Genomic DNA, 16,354 nt, shown 5'->3' with positions numbered 1-16,354 from the left:
CCAGCATAGCAAATGTTAATGCTCTGTCCTGAAAAAGCAGGTTAGGTGCTAAAATGGAAGGTTTTCCCTTTAAACCTTGATGGCTCTGTGAATGAAAGAAAAGTCTATCATAAAACAAAAACATTGGTACATACAGGTGTGTACCAAATACCAAACATATGCAATGAAAAAAGACATCCATATTTCCCCCTGCATGTGTTCTGCTGGGAGAAGCACCTCAAGCTGTGTTGATTGAAAAGCAGCGCATTGAATGGAGTTGTTTGAGTTTATGATCCCTTAGGGATTATTATCCTTGTTCTGCTCCTGGTGATCTCCGCTCATTACATTCATCACATTAACACCTGTGTGATCATGGCCTGTGAAGTGTCTTACAGCACATGGAACAGAAGGAAATTGGGTTGTTGTCACTATGTATTTAATGTGCACCTGTACCCAGGGAGCAAGCAATATAGTTTGAATTTTTCTGGGTTATACCACACCACCTGTATAGTTAAATGCCTCATAATTTCCACGTTTCAGTGGCAGGGGGATACATGCTGATGTCTAGACACCCTTGGCGAAATTACATATTTACCCTTTTCATAGGTAAAAATGGTATAGAATCACTGCAGAAAACAATGCTAAAAAAATAAATTGTATAAAACCTGATCAGCTTTATACTGTGCACAAATACGTAATATTTTATATACACAACTAACATTTTTTGAAAAGATTTTAATATATTTCAGCGGTGTTATTTATGTAGGCGAGGCAAGGTAATGGTTTAAATATTGGCACTTTGTTAAAATAGAACTAAACACAAATATTAAAAAATTGTGACCAGGCAGATTCTTTTTTGCAGAAAGTGGTGATGGTGAAGTTCATTTAATCTTGGCAGCCACAGAGGAAGCCGGGATGCGCTAGGTATTTTTTTTTTTTTTACAGATTAGGAGGGCGATCAGATAGGTAAGAAAGCTTATTGCAGAAGAGACATAGCCTGTCCCTTTCTACAACAAAGCCCAGCTTGATCCCAGATTTTAAAAGCCAAACTTTCCATTTCCTGTTAATTCTACTCTACATAAAGACCTTATTGGGTAGAAAGCATCAAATGAGGATTGTCTGATTATCTGTGACATTTCTTAACACAATAACTTATGGTTATTGATCTGGAGTGGTGCATATTTCTTTTAGTTCTTGTAAGTATTTTTGCTCACCCCTCCACACATCCACTTCCAGTTTTGCAAGCACATCATGTTTAGGATATGCCTACAAATGTTCAGTGACAGGAAGGTTTTGGAATTTCACAGTCCCCTGATTCACAGCAACTTTTGAGGTATGTTTGGGATCAGTCTTCCTTCTCGGCTTCATGGCTGACTGTTCCCACATTCTATTCCATTTTTAGTGGAATCATTTTTAGGTTTTAAGTAAAAGCTTGAAGATTGAAGAGTCAGATGTTACGTTTTGCAGTTACCAGGTAACATCTAATGGCTTTTAAGGCCTAATGAGTTCATTATTATCCAGGACCTTGCAAAAACTGTGTTCATCCCTTGACAAGGGGACGTGTGATGAAACCCTTGCACATTCCACAATTACTACTTTCTTTGTGCCTTTGTGCACTAATTTTCACTATCAAAACCAATTAAATATGGAATCTGGGGCCTGAACTTTAGAGTTTGTGGGTATGGGCACGGTAAGGATTTTTCAGGCATATGGTCCAGTGCATAATTAAATAAATATACCAAACAGATGCTAATGCTCAGCAAGAGAACATGTAGGTGAAAATACAATCATTAAATTGAACAGAATCATCTGTTTAAGAAGAAAGAAACCAGATGTAACAAAGTGATTTACACAATCACAAAAAGTGTATTGAAAGATTGTCAATACATTGCCAAATAAAGAGGCTCAACATAGAGATGTTGATGGTTAATGAAAACATTACAGTAGCTGGCTCATGGAGCCAATTTTTACAATCAAAATTGAATTAATAGCAATGCAAATATCTGGTACATATAAAAATAATCAGATATTCCTATATTGTACAATATCAGGATGTCGGGCTCTGAATGGGAGTGGGAATGGGAAAATAGCCATTATGCCAAAAGTCTAGGACTGAAGTGTATGGAAAGAGGAGTTATAAAAATAAATGAGGAAGGGATTAGAGAGCCCAAGGGAGCCCAAAACCAAAATGTCCATATAGATAGGATAGCAATGATCACAGATGATTCTTTGAATGGAACACTTGACAATTTGTATATTGGAAGTTGGAATTTGGGGTTTGCCAGGTTTTAGAATTTCTTATCCGACTCCATATATAAGTGTTAGGCTTTCATCATTATTCTACCTAATCTTATTTGTGGGTTTTAAAGCTTAAACAAGTAGTCTGCAAGGCTCTGGCAATGGTCAAAAATGTACAGTGTGTTTTGCTCTAATTGAAGGAGGGCAGAAATGGATCTATTAGGTAAGCCTCCAGGGTGTTTGTGTAGATTAGTATGTAGTAACTAGCAAACAAGGTTATATATCCATAGCATACTCACCACTGGCCAGTGTCACTAAATGTGCATCATTTTACCAGGTTGAGAGCAATCTATAAAACCCGTCTGGGGGTATTGTGGGATGAATTGAGCTAACAAACCAGAGTATAATATCACCAGATATTTTCAAGGGTTTTCCAGGGTTAAATTATTTTTTAAACTCCTAACAAATTCTATCCTACACAAGCTGATTTTATTGAATATTTATTTAAATGTTAGTTCACTGAGATAAATACCCATAAATGTTAATTCACAGGGCATAACACATGTGGTAAGTGATGTATTTTACCTCCAGCCTGAAGCTATCGATAACAGCCAACCATGAGGTTATAGACGAGGTTGGGACGGAGAGAGGAGGGGGGATAGGAATGTTAAAAAAAAAAAAACATTTTTAAATTATACTTTTGTTGTATGATGCAAATATGCAGCAAAATAGCACAAATTGGTCCAGATAGGTGGTCAGAAGGTTTCATACTAACAAAGGTAGCATGTAGGCTTTTCAGAAAAAATAATCTATACTCATTTTTATATACATCAGTATATAAAATTAAAACAAAGACTTCACATCCTATTTTCATAACTAATTATATTACAACTGGCTGCCATTTCCCATGCACTGCAAAATCAAATGTCATCAATCCTTTGAATGCCACACGAGAACTGAAGAACTGATTGTGTGTGTGTGTACGCACATACATTTTATCGCATGGGATCACCTGAGGTGCGGGATATAAATGACACCTGGTCTTCACCAGAACACCCCAAAAGAGGTAATAGGCCGGTAGTCTAGAGACCATTGGGTTCTTTGCTGCAAGGTGTCTCCATGTCAAGGGGTCACCCCTAAGGAAGGAGGACAGAGAGGGTCTGGTGCAGACAGTGTACACCAGGTGAGAGAGGCAGAGAGAAGACAACAGAGCTGGCAGCAGGCAGCCAAATTCCAGGCGACATGACAGGGCGGGCAAAGTGTAATCCAAGTTTAGGCAAAGGTCCAGGTGGCATGTAAAGCATAATCCAGGCCCAGACAAGGAATATGGCCGGGTACCAACAGTATCCAAATGCGAGGTAGCTGGTGCAGTCACAGCACCAGTCACCATTATTGCTGAGGCTAAAATAGCCTCTGCCCTTTTTAGCAGTTCCACCTCCCTGGACTGTGTCAGTGTGTGCATGACCACCCACAGACATGAGAGACAGGAAGTGCAAATGGATGCTCAGAGCTGGTGGGGCAGACGGGTGTGGGATGCTGCAGGACAGTTCATCAGGGAGCCCTGCAGAAACTGACAGGGTGACAACAGAAATAAACATCATCATTTCTCATTATCTGTGTAATTTACACCACTAAGCCAATCAACAAGATACAGGCGGCCCTACTGCAGCACAGAGGTCTCTCAGATTCTCGTTTCTTATTTTTTTTATTTACATTTTGTGACATTTTGTGGTGCGTCCCCCGCTGACTTTATCCAGTAATCTAAAGATTTTGGATTGAATCTCTCTATTGAAGTTTGTGGGGACACCACCAGCTGCAAAGCACCTGAAGAGGTATTGAGATTAAACCTTACTTGTGCTAGGTTTAGTTTACTGAGATTTTTTTTTTAATGTTTTAGACATACTATTTCCTACTTAATCACAAATGTGTTCTCGCCAGATTTGACGGAACTCAGTATATTAAATTAGCCTCTTATTTTCTGAAATCTCATTGTTTATTTTAAATAGCATATTTTGTGGTCTTAATTATCAGCTTGCTGTTTTGCACTGCAATTATTTTTTTCTGCAGACTTTTTTCTGTTGTAAAAAATTCAGTTATGCAAAGTGAGCCATTTGTTTTCATTTACATTTTGTATGTCTTGTGTGTTTTTTTTTCCATCACTGTTAACATTTTCTGACAACAATCAATAAAAATGCCAGTAGAAAATATCTTGATAGAAGGATCTGTGATGTGTTATTTTAAATAAAAAATAATTTCATGTGGTCTCAACCTCTGTATGCTTTCCCCTATTTTTTCAAGTATATTCTTCTTTTCAGTTGTTGATAATGGGTAGTTTTCACAATGATCTTTTGTGTTAGTGCAGGCCACTAGCAGATGATATTTTGCTCTCCATGTATTTATTTAGTTACAATTGGCTTCTCTTTACCAGCTCCTCAGATCTGTCAAGCCTAAGACAAGTGCAGTTCCAGGACATGCCACTTAGTGTCACCCAACTATAAACCAAGATCACTTTTATTGCCATTTTGAGGGCAGAATTGGTTTACATTTAAGTTTATATAGTATTGTACATTTACATCTTTACATTGACAGTTTTTTCTTAGTCTCCCTAAAAAATTGTCACACAAGTCTCTGTAGATTTTGCCAGTAAAGTACCTAATACAGCATTGTGTAAAAGAGTAGCAACAATCACTGTTCCTGAATTTAGAGCAAAGTAGCACTTTTTTATAGACTGCGTATGCTTGCCCTACATTGGAATGAGGCGATATGGCTGTTAACATTGTTTGCACTGACATGCCAGGTTTTATTGCTGAAACCTTCCCATTGAGATTTGCAGTGGCTGGAAGGTGGGGAGTATAACTACGAAAGAGGGATTTGGGTCAGTCAGAGGAAGTAGAGAAGTTTTACATTTGCTTCATGAGGATTGTACACCACATAATAACTGGATACTTGTTTGGACATATAGATACATTTAGTTATAGTTTTATACTAATTACATTATTTCCACCAATACTTGCATACTAGCTCTTGTTAAGGTGCGTACACACTTCCAATTTTTATCGTTCCAATCGAACGACGAACGATCGATTGGGCAAAAGATCGTTCGTGTATATCGTGCAGGAACGTTCGTCGTTCGTTTTCCGACGATAATAATTGGAAGTGTGTACGTAGCTTTAGTCTGAGACCCCGTACCCATGCATTTTATGGATTCATCTATCAATACACAGAGATCTTCCTTCAAAGGATTTTATTGCAGTGACCTGATAACCTCATTGTCCTTATGTTTTTCAGATATTTACTTTTGATTATCTATTATTATTATTTATTAGATATCTTCTTTATTGGAGATTTGAAGAATCTTTACACTGCTATGAAGGGTGGTATACTATCACTTGTTTAGGAACAGGAGAGGCTCCCTGCAATACACCAATTTTGACTTTCCCTCAACAAAAATGATCACAATTACTTGCATGTAAATGTGAGGTATATAGATCATCTACATTACATAAACAGCATTACCATACAATATAGAAAGGATTAAATGTTTTTGGCATGCTCACCCTTATTATGTATTTTGGTAAGGGTGTATGCCATGACTACCTTGCTTATGCCTTTAAGCACTGATTGTATTGAAATACTGAAGTATGCATAGTCTGGGCATACTGAGGGCAGAAATATTGGAGCTGCAGTTGCTGACCTGGCTTTTAGATATGCAAGCTCCAGCACTGTCATTTTTGATCTCTTCATGTTTATTACTTCTGAAACAAGCATTTCTTATTTTATTTTATTTTATTCTGCATGTTTGTTCCAAGTTAGTATTTACTAGTTAGTAAGGCTAGGACAGTCCCAGAGACGTCATTAGCAGCTCTGGTCCATATGCCAAACCATCAGCATATAAAATTCTATGATTACTGGATGTGTAGTAGTCCAATTTTAGGAAAATCACGCTGGTTCCAGTAGTACTGTTGGTGAACCTCCTAAGCACAGAGATATATTGCTGAAGCGTTGTGTTCTAGAACAGTAAATAAATAAGTTATCAGTTGGGTAATTTTGCATTATGTCTTGGTTACTTTGACAACAGCAATTAAAATTATATAACTAACTTTCAAAATGCCACAATCGCCAGAGTGTTTCAGCAGGGGCTAATTAAGGTCTCCTATCAAACGGGAAGAAAATGCAGGTCTCCAGTCTGCAGCTCAGGCATAAATTATTTTTATGAGAGCAGATTGTGTATGCACATCTTCAATTATTTTTTATGTAACAGCAAAGTTTGGCAGCAGTGGTGAAAAAGCAGTGTGTCTGCTATCTAAATGAAAACAGCAGCTTTTAGATGTACCGCTCCTGGCTGTGCAGAAAACCAAGCAAAGAATACATGGATCTGGCACAATACTGACTTGCTTCAAGGTGTGAGCTTCATTTTTAACACCTAGTCTCTACCTTCTGCTAAAACTACAGGGGGAGTTATATAGGTTAATAGCTTTCCAAGCTCCATAAAGCTTTTTTAGAGTTTTATTCAGCACTCGTAGTTTAGAACATTCAATAAAGTTGATATCTGTTTCAAAACAAACTTTTTGTTTAGATTTATATTGGTTACTGTTTGTGGTCAACATCAACAAAGCTTTGGAAGTTTTGCTTCTGTGTCTGCATGTTACTCTATGAGTCACATGTTAATTGTCAGCACATTTTCTTGTTATGTTGCACTTGTTTGCTTATGGAGCTTATGGTGTTTTTTTTTCATTAATCATTTTTGTCCATTCTTATTCGTGATTTATGAATATGTTTATACCAGAAAAAATCTGTGATTTTGACAGGTCACAGGTAACACAGATGTATCTTTTAGGAATTGCTATAGGACAATGCTATAGATTTTTTGTACATGAATAAAAACAGATTTTGTACATGAATAAATATATATTTTTTGTACATGAGAAAAATAGGACATCCCCTGAAAATAAGCCCTAATGCAATTTTCAGAGATAAAATAAATATAAGACCCTGTCTTATTTTCTGGGGAACACGGATATGTCCTGACAAGTTTCCTTATGCTCCTTGAATAAATCTCATACTTAGATTAATTCTTAGCTACACAATTTTCCCACTTCTTCTTTCTATTACCTTTTTAAAGCCACCTAAACAAAAGATCTGGGACCAATACAGCAGAATGATGGAACTGGAGCCACTCTGTCTTCTTTGGTGACTACCTTCCTAAAATTTATGTTCAAAGTACTAGTACTGCTCCGCGCCACCTTCGCTATTCATTCTCTGCGTTCCAGCTGCCAGGAGAAGCTACATGTAGAGTCTCCCCACAAGCAGTGATCCTCTGGCATCAGCGCTTGTACTTATGAGGTTGTAACAATATCAGAAAGTATCTACGAAAATTTCTATAAATAGAAGCTGATTCTGTCAGAAAGAATACAATATGAAAATTCCTAAAAACTAGCTTCATAGCTAATAACCAGTTGTAATATTTTATGTGTTCATGAGGGTCAGCTTTAAAGCCTAAACATAGAAACCAAGGTGTTTGAAACCTAAACACACATATAATAAATTAGCGGCTGATCATTTTTACATATATGTTGAAAAATGTTTTCCTCTTGAGATATTGTGTAAGCTGCTTTTTGACACGAGGATGTAAGAGAGGTTTTATCAAACAGAAATCAACTTAAAGGAAGCATCTTACTCTAAAGGTGCGTACACACTTCCAATTTTTATCGTTCCAATCGAACGACGAACGATCGATTGGGCAAAAAATCGTTCGTAAAAAAGTAACCAACGACGCAGACGAACGAGGAAACTCGTTGGAAACGAACGACCGGACCGGCGGATCTGATTGGACGACGATCGTTGAACATCGTTCGTGTGTACGGGCGTTCGTTGATCGTCCATGTTCAGAGCATGCGTAATGAACGAACGTTCGTTCACTTTCCTGTCGTGCACATAGTTCCTCTATCGCTCAAACGATCGTATCTATTGTGTGTACAATATCTACGAACGATCGTGTCGTTATCTCTATGTGCAGGATCGGTGCTATACGATCGTTCGTATATATCGTGCAGGATCGTTCGTCGTTCGTTTTCCAACGATAATAATTGGAAGTGTGTAAGTAGCTTAAGCTAACCAGCATTGTGTGCCTTCCTCCATGCCCAGGGTGCTTCTAGATACAACTTTTTGTTGTACAGTTCTGAGGAAACTTTGTAAACCCTTTAAAGATTTCCTGAATTTGTTAATGTAAAATGTTGCACTACTTTCATCATTGATCAATATAGCCATACCTATAGCCTGGACAGCCAATTTCCACTCATATTTGTCAGGAAAATAAAACAACTCTGTGTTTTTTTGTATAAGTATGTTGTTTTTGGTCTCTCTATATCAGTGTTCCTCAACCAGGGCTCTGTAGAGGTTGCTGGGGGTTCCTTGAGCAACGGGCAATGATGTTTTTGGTTTTCTGTAAGTGTGACATTCTTTCTACTGACCAGTAATGTAGGAGACATTCTTCTTACTGACCATCAGGCTAATGTACTGTAAGTTGTGGATATATTAATTAAAGTAGGGGTTCCCTGAAGACCTAAAAATTATCTTATGGGGTTTACCATGTTGAAAACTGAGAATCACCACTATATGATATACTGCCTGAGGTATAAATGGAATGTTTTGGAAAGTTTGCAACTTTAGATAAAAAGTTTGTTTACACCATAACATGTTCATGCAATGCTCAATAAGACACTGTAGATATCTGTTGTACAAAAAACAAAAACAGCTATTTTTTGTGCATTTCAAATTCAAACTATTGTGCCCATTATTTCAGTAGTTGTTTAAAAAAGTTAGAAAGGAGCTAGCCTCCTATTCTTCATGGATATTGGTACGTACCTTTGTCTGCTCTGAGAATGTTGCTTCTAGTGTCCAGTCAGAAGTATTTTTAGTCATTGGCAGGGACCTGAACAAAAGAAAAAAATAAAACATTGGGTTTAAACCACAATTACAGGCACACAATGCAAACATGGCTGCAAAGATGAGTCATGATAAGTTAATTGATAAAGGTTAATTAAAGGGTGCAGTGTCATCTCTAGCCAGAGTTTTACTGCAGCATAAGGCAACATGTAGATCGACAACTGAATTTTATATGTCGGTAAACATTGCAGGATTATTTCATATGTTACCGGGGCGTCTCTGTATGACTGTATGTGATGAACCTGCTGCTCTGTAAACCCTCATAGATTTCCCATCATCCACTTAAAAGGGAAATAATCATGTAGGTCCAATGTAAGATCTAGTAACTTTCTATTTATCATTTTATGATTTAAATAAGAATGTGTTATAAGTTGTATGTGGTATTTTTTTTTTTCTAATGATTGTGTTTTGTAGTAAAAATAGATATACCATGCATGATGGGTTTAGGAAGCTTGTTTTGCCAAGTCCTTTTGTCACAGCCAATGGCTCTGTACTCAGCTGGTGTTCACAGGAGCTGTAATGGCTAACATGCTGCTAGCAACTGCCACCAGCTGAGTGCAAGTGCTTACCTGTGACATGTTCTAACGCTGCCAATGTAAAAATGACAGCCAGCTAGAGCATTCAGTGTAAAAAATAGAGATGTGTAAATAAAAAATTTTATATCTATAAAGGTTATACCAAAATAAAGCCATCTTCAGAAGAAACATTTTAACAACTGTACCTTGTTTTTGTGAGAAAGCTTTATAAGGCTGAAATATTTTACATTCTGATGTGCAGCTCCCGTACAGCCTGAATGGGCAGCCCTTTGCTGCCTCCCAAGAGCTCCCTCCAGCGGCAGTATGGGCGAAATAAACCTGCAATTCCTGGCTGTGCCGTAATGACAAAACTTAAACATGGGCAACTATCTTTTTGTTCTTTGATGTCAACCATCCATCTGTTGGGTAGTCAGGAATTATTCAAACACTTCAGTTTTATTTTTAACTTTAAATCATAACTGTATTGACACGTGTATGTACTGATATCTGTTTGCTCTATGTAGGATGTGGCGATACAAAAATCTGGACTCTTCCTAGCGCCCCTCCAGTCCATGCTGGCAGATGTAAATAGTGATGTCCGTTTCTGTTTAATTAAAAAAAAACCTTCTTTGTGCGTGTGTAGAAAATAGTTTGGGCAGTGGCAGTCTGTGGGACATTTCAGATCTGCAGTGAGCCAAACTATTTTCTTGCACTTGGCTATGACTATGGTGTTTGGTTACATGCAATGCAGTTTACAGCTCCTGAGCGGACTGCACCAGTTGGCCTTGTTCTTGGGAATTGCCGGCAGCACAGTTTCAGATCATAGGTTCTGAGACTGTGATATTGAAAGCCCATCCATGACCAGCAGAATCCCCACCATTTACCTCCTATTTACTTTGGGTTGACGGGAGATTACTTCACTTTTGTTTACTAGAGTAAATTGAATAGGTTTTTGGCCAGATTGACCATATCCCTGTATTTCGATATCCAATTTTTTAATGCTTTCTTTGGTACCAGACTGTAATTTTGTACGTACATACAACTATTTATTAGTTAAAATGATGCAGATCAGGGTAACAAGGCTGAAGATCAGGGAGCATTGACATTGTATAGCAGATATCCAGTGAATGTAAGTATAATGTCACTCTACCGCTTCCCCTTTTAGCGCTGCACAACCTCTGCTGACTCAGAACATCATACACAATACTCTTTCAGCTTTCTAAACCTTGTTAGCATGGAGCAGGCAGGTTTGATCAGCCTGTGAAGTGCCAAAGTGGTGACATTTCTGGCATGAGAAACACAAGAAGGGTAAACTTCAGTAGTTCTCTACAAAAGGAAGATACATGACATGTTAACATGGCAAGCCTATGAAAAGATGTATAATCCCTACTGTGTAACAATATTATTTACCCAGAAGTCATCTCTGCTTTAGTGAAAGCTTATTTGCATGCGTATTACAGGCAGTATTCTTGTTGGGAAATGTCAGATGGAAGCTGGTTGCTATCGCCAATATTCCACTTTTCCCTTTCCTATAGCAGATCTGTGTTTGAAATCACCCATCCAGCATGTAAGACAGCCAGATTCTGTAACTAAACCATTTGCTTTCTGTCTGGCTCTTATGATTTTCTAATCCCTAAATTGATATCTTAATCATCTTGTTTTATTTTTTTTCCCCAGGTGCGATTTGTGAAGAATGTAAGCTCCTGGAGGGAAATGAAGCCAGGCTTCTACCATGGACACATTTCTTATTTGGACTTCACAAAGTATGGATTTTATTGTTAATTTTACATTTTCCCATGTCTCTCTCTTTTTTTAATCTTATCCCAGCATGGTAGATTCCTACAACATCTGAGACTTATAATTGTGCCATGTAAGCGAATCTTTTGTTACTTCAGGGGGCTACATTGGTCTGCAGAATGATTCACTCTCAGCAGAAATCTGATTGTAGCTGTTATAAAACAGTGCCCTCTAGTGTTGTGACTGGGGAGAAACATGTCACTGACATCTCATTAGTGCCCTATATGTTGTACTATAAATTTAATAATATAACAAAATGTACAAATTAATGATAAAGTTTCTTTAATGTTATAGATCAGTGTTTTTACAATTTTTTCCCTGCCATATCCAATCAGCCATTTGTGTAAAGCAACTCTACATAACCATTTCTACCCAATCTCTAGAACTGTTGATCCATTTACCGATCAAGCTACATTTGTCTACTGCTTTAATGCTTTGTAGCCACACTGGTAGTGTTATGTTTGTTTCTGATGCCCAATTATGTTGTGAAGAGTTTTTGTATTAGAAATCAGTTTTACCTATTGGATATCTCATATATATTTGGAGGCAGAGGAAAGCCTTGTCATTCTGCACAATCACCTGATGTCTAACAATACAGACAGTAATTTGCCCCATCGCACACCCATTACATATTACATGTGTAAACCATGCAGTGAGTGGTACTGTGTGACCAGAGTATGATTTTTGTATCTTTCTGAAAAAGAAAATGAGTCCAGCAGCATTGTGTGGACTTTTCTAGATGGACGTGGATCTGCTGTAGTTAATGTTTCAACTTTAAATTTCAGGTTTGGAGTCAAGAAGAAGCCCATATATATCAATGTCATTAGGGATCCCATAGAGAGGCTTGTTTCATACTACTACTTCCTTCGTTTTGGAGATGACTATAGGCCAGGTTTACGCAGGAGAAAGCAAGGAGATAAAAAGGTATTTTTTTTTAATATGTCTTCAAAATGTATAATTGTAATGGTGAAAAGTACATAGTTTGCTAGAGAAGTTTTATTATTGGTGGTGATGGTATCACAAAACTTGGGCAGAATAAAACAATAGTTTGCAAGATAGAACATCTGAGCTACTTATATTTGTTCATAGCAATCCACACTAAAAGTCATTTTAATTGCAAAAAAATATTTGGTCAATAGCATTTGCAAAATCTGCTTTTGAGACACCATACATTATGAACTCTTTTGTGCTTTTTCTAAGACAACTTTAACCTTGGTATAGGGGCCTTAGGTTTAGTATTGGTCATACCCTCACGCTAAGCCTGACCAGCAAACTCCCTGTCCAATGGAAATGCCTTGCTGGTATAAAATTAATTTGTGGTTCTCAACATTTTCACAACTGGACTCCCAGTGGATTGCCCCATATTTTTGTCTCTTTCACCAGATTGTTCAAATCCTCTTAGTCATCAGTCCTAATATGTACAATATTAGATATGGATACCTAGGATGAGAATAGCTGAAAGAAAATTATGATTTTGTTATATTTTTTAAAAACATGGCAAATCACAAACATACAGGGTAGCTACGTCTAGTAAGATCTGTGTTGTTTTTGTGCGGAAAAAAAAACATTAAGTCTGAGCTATATGTACTGATAATGTTACTAGTATGTCATCTAACATATAAAGTCTATTTCTTAACTTTGTTTTTTAGGTTCAATAATGCAGAGAATTCTATTTTTATCATTATTCAGTGACCCAGTCCCCATAAACTGTTATAAGGGTAAAGCAATAGCCCTGATTTGAAATTTAAGTTTTGGATGCCAGCTGTATTTCAGATCGATTACTGCTATAAATGTTATTAAACTATTTTCTGTGTTTTTGAATTGATTAGCATGGGAAATGGTTAAAACCTCTTTTTTTTTAACTGTCGTTATCCCCTGTGATGAGATTTACCATCACTTCCTGTCTTGGAGAAGCAACAGAAATGAGAAGAATTTAGAAGTAGTTCAAAGCCTCCCAACAGAGCAGGAAGATTTCCCCTCAGCAAAACTTTTTTGATTTGCGATTACTCTTTTTTAGTGACATTGGTTGCCAGAACAAATAGTGGGTAGATTTACAACAGGGGTGACAGAGCAGAAATAAAAACCTGACTGAGGGGTCTGCCACTTTCTTTAAAACCAAAAAACAAAATAGTCTAGGAATGTAATTTTAATTAAATGTCAAATCTGCAAAGTTTAGTGCTATGGACTTTAGCTCTATTTTGTATTTTTGGAGCTCCTGCCATGTTTGTTTACTTTGATGCATGAATGGGGCTGGTTTCTCATAGAAACATTATCATGCTTGGCCTAGGCTTTAGCTTTCCTGAATGTGTCAAGCAGCATTGCAGCCAGATAAAAATGATGAAACTGCTGTAATCAAAATGTGACCACTTATGTCTGGAAACTTCATCATCTGCCAATATTTAACCTCTTTACCATCAAAATATTGCAAACCAAAAAAAGACAGATCCCTCAAAGGGAGGATAAGCTGTTTGTTATGCCTTCTACTGAAATTTGTATCCAACAGTACATCTTTATCTATCTTCTAGACCTTTGATGAATGTGTAGCAGCTGGAGGATCCGACTGTGCTCCAGAGAAACTTTGGCTTCAGATCCCGTTCTTCTGTGGCCACAGCTCAGAATGCTGGTAAGAAGATAAATCCAGCGTACCTTGTTAATTAACTATCTTATCTGTGTAACCTGTGCTGAACAAATCAGAATTTGCACTGGAGAGTTATGCTAAATGGAAATAATGATAAAGCTCAGAACGCTATTGTCATTTAAATTATTTTCTTCTGAAGTGCTCTGGTATATTTAAAACATTTAGTTGCCTGGATTGTTGTGCCACAGCCTGTTCAGTGCCATTAGGGGATCAACAGGTTTAATATTTTGTACACAGTTTTTTTCAATAAAGAAAATTAGGTCTGCATGGGAGAAAAGAACTCCGTAAACTGCAGTGTGATACAGTTCTGTATAAAACATAAGCTGTGGAATTAAATAGCCTGAAATTAAAGCCCCCACTAATTTCCAAGCAGTGTAACACATTTTATTATCACAGAAAGCCTTGGCAAAGTCCCACAAATGCCTTTTGAGTGAAGTCCACCTAATGCGCCTTCCTATGATGGTGTGACAGCAATGCTTGACTGCTCCTGAATTCAGGGAAGTGTTGCCCCTGTTGTGACAGTACATTTTTTAAATGTTGAAATTGTGGGTATCAGCATTGTCCTAGCAGAGTCATAAAGATATAGCTTGTCAATCAGCATCCAGCCACACCTAGTCCTTCTTTTTAAATCTATAGCTCTGACAGCAACACAGTCAGAGCTATAGATTTAAAAAGAAGGACTAGGTGTGTTTTCCTGTGAGGTGGAATGTCTGGGAGGGGTAGCAGATGAATCACAAATAAAGAACCCCCACATGCTATATGGTAGGACCTTTACTTTTTGTCTGAAAGCAGTGGTCTCTCTGCATAGGTAATCAGTGCTTTCCAATCGGTAAGAAGCGTGAACCTTGCTATAGGTCTGACTTGGCTGACTTAGTTTTTTTCTGATTCTCTACAGAGAGGTCACTCTTACCACACAGAGAATAAAGTGGAACTAAAGTTCCCTGAAAAAGTTGGTGTTCAGGCTGCACTTTATTGCAGAAAGGGGCAGGCGGAGTCCCTTCTTTAATAGGCATTCATACATGCCTGTCCATTCTGTGGAAATGTCAAAGGCTTCCTCTGCACTTGCCAGAACTGAATGAACTCCTTTGAAGAAAGGGGAAGGTGGCTGCGTTAAAGAAAGGGGACAGGTGAGTATAGTGGGGTTTAGTTCTGCTTTAAGGTTTCTACTTTGCAGAACCTGAGGCAAGAAAACAGGCTTTTTTATTCAGCCTGTGACTGGCTTAGAAAGATAATAAGCTGTAAGACATCTAAAGCTTTATGTATTCTAACTGGAATGTATGCAGCCGATTTAAACTGAAGGTTCAGTTGGGTCTACATTATCACTGAGTTACAGAACTGCATTTATTTGTGCTTTTTTTATCTAGCTGGAGATCAGATTTTATAGATTTTGATTTAAACCTGCAGTATAATTCATATTTTTAGGTATGCCATTCAAACAATTCAGACTAAGATGAAGCATCCTTCTTCAATGGGTATACAGTTTCTATTGAAATGAAGTGTAAATGACTGCTTTCACATGGCTGTGGTACTTACACACTGGGAAGTGTATTTGCTGTAAATATTATTAATACCCAGTATTTATATAGCGCCATTATATTACACAGCCCTGTACAAAGTCCATAGTCATGTCACTAGCTGTCCCTCAAAGGGACTCACAATATAATGTCATATATCATAAAAATATTCATGCATTGTATTGGATCATTCACACATGGACTATGGAGATGTATTAGTATGTGTGTACATGTATATTCACATGGACACTCGTAGCCTTTTTTATTAGGGACGCCTTGCTATATAAATTGGTGTTGTGGACATTTATGAATGTAAAAACATAATCTAAAATGCTTGTTCCTATTAGTGGTTATAAGGTGGTGAAACCTTTTCATGATGTAGAATAATTTCTTATAACTGGGTTCAGTAAAGGTGACCTGGTATTAGTAACAGGTAACGTAAAGATTCTAAGAAATTATTTCCCTGTTATTTGACTGATGAAGGGTAGTTGATGAAGGTAAAATCAATACAATTATTTAACACAGTACATAGTGCTTAAATATGTAAAAAGGAACATTTGGATAAAAGTTTACAAAAAAGATTTATTGATAGCGGGAGGCAGTTATATTGAATGCATAGAATAATAAATACCAGGGCACCGGATTTTATATAAATCGGGCCTCATGATTTTCTGAAGCACTTGCAGGAATGTAATGTTGCATGATGTAAATTATTTCAGAGTCTTAGG

General features: G+C 37.4%; 1 protein-coding gene and 1 long non-coding RNA gene across 2 annotated transcripts in view; one reads left to right on the top strand and one right to left on the bottom strand.

Moving 5' to 3' along the window:
• The window catches only part of HS2ST1 (heparan sulfate 2-O-sulfotransferase 1), a 96,704-nt gene that overhangs the window by 66,051 nt on the left and 14,299 nt on the right, over positions 1–16,354 (top strand). The window contains exons 3-5 of the mRNA XM_072419921.1: positions 11,355–11,440; positions 12,260–12,398; positions 14,000–14,097. Coding sequence (XP_072276022.1) covers positions 11,355–11,440; positions 12,260–12,398; positions 14,000–14,097 — 323 coding nt within the window. The remainder of the gene's footprint in view (positions 1–11,354; positions 11,441–12,259; positions 12,399–13,999; positions 14,098–16,354) is intronic.
• The window catches only part of LOC140336660 (uncharacterized), a 64,818-nt gene continuing 57,551 nt past the window's right edge, over positions 9,088–16,354 (bottom strand). The window contains exon 3 of the long non-coding RNA XR_011921927.1: positions 9,088–9,148. This is a non-coding gene — a long non-coding RNA (uncharacterized lncRNA). The remainder of the gene's footprint in view (positions 9,149–16,354) is intronic.

The sequence above is a fragment of the Pyxicephalus adspersus genome, chromosome 8 (assembly GCF_032062135.1).
Source record: "Pyxicephalus adspersus chromosome 8, UCB_Pads_2.0, whole genome shotgun sequence".
In the NCBI taxonomy this organism is placed as follows: domain Eukaryota; kingdom Metazoa; phylum Chordata; class Amphibia; order Anura; family Pyxicephalidae; genus Pyxicephalus; species Pyxicephalus adspersus.
Note: the sequence above shows the minus strand (reverse complement) of the source record. Positions and strands in the feature narration are given on the sequence as shown.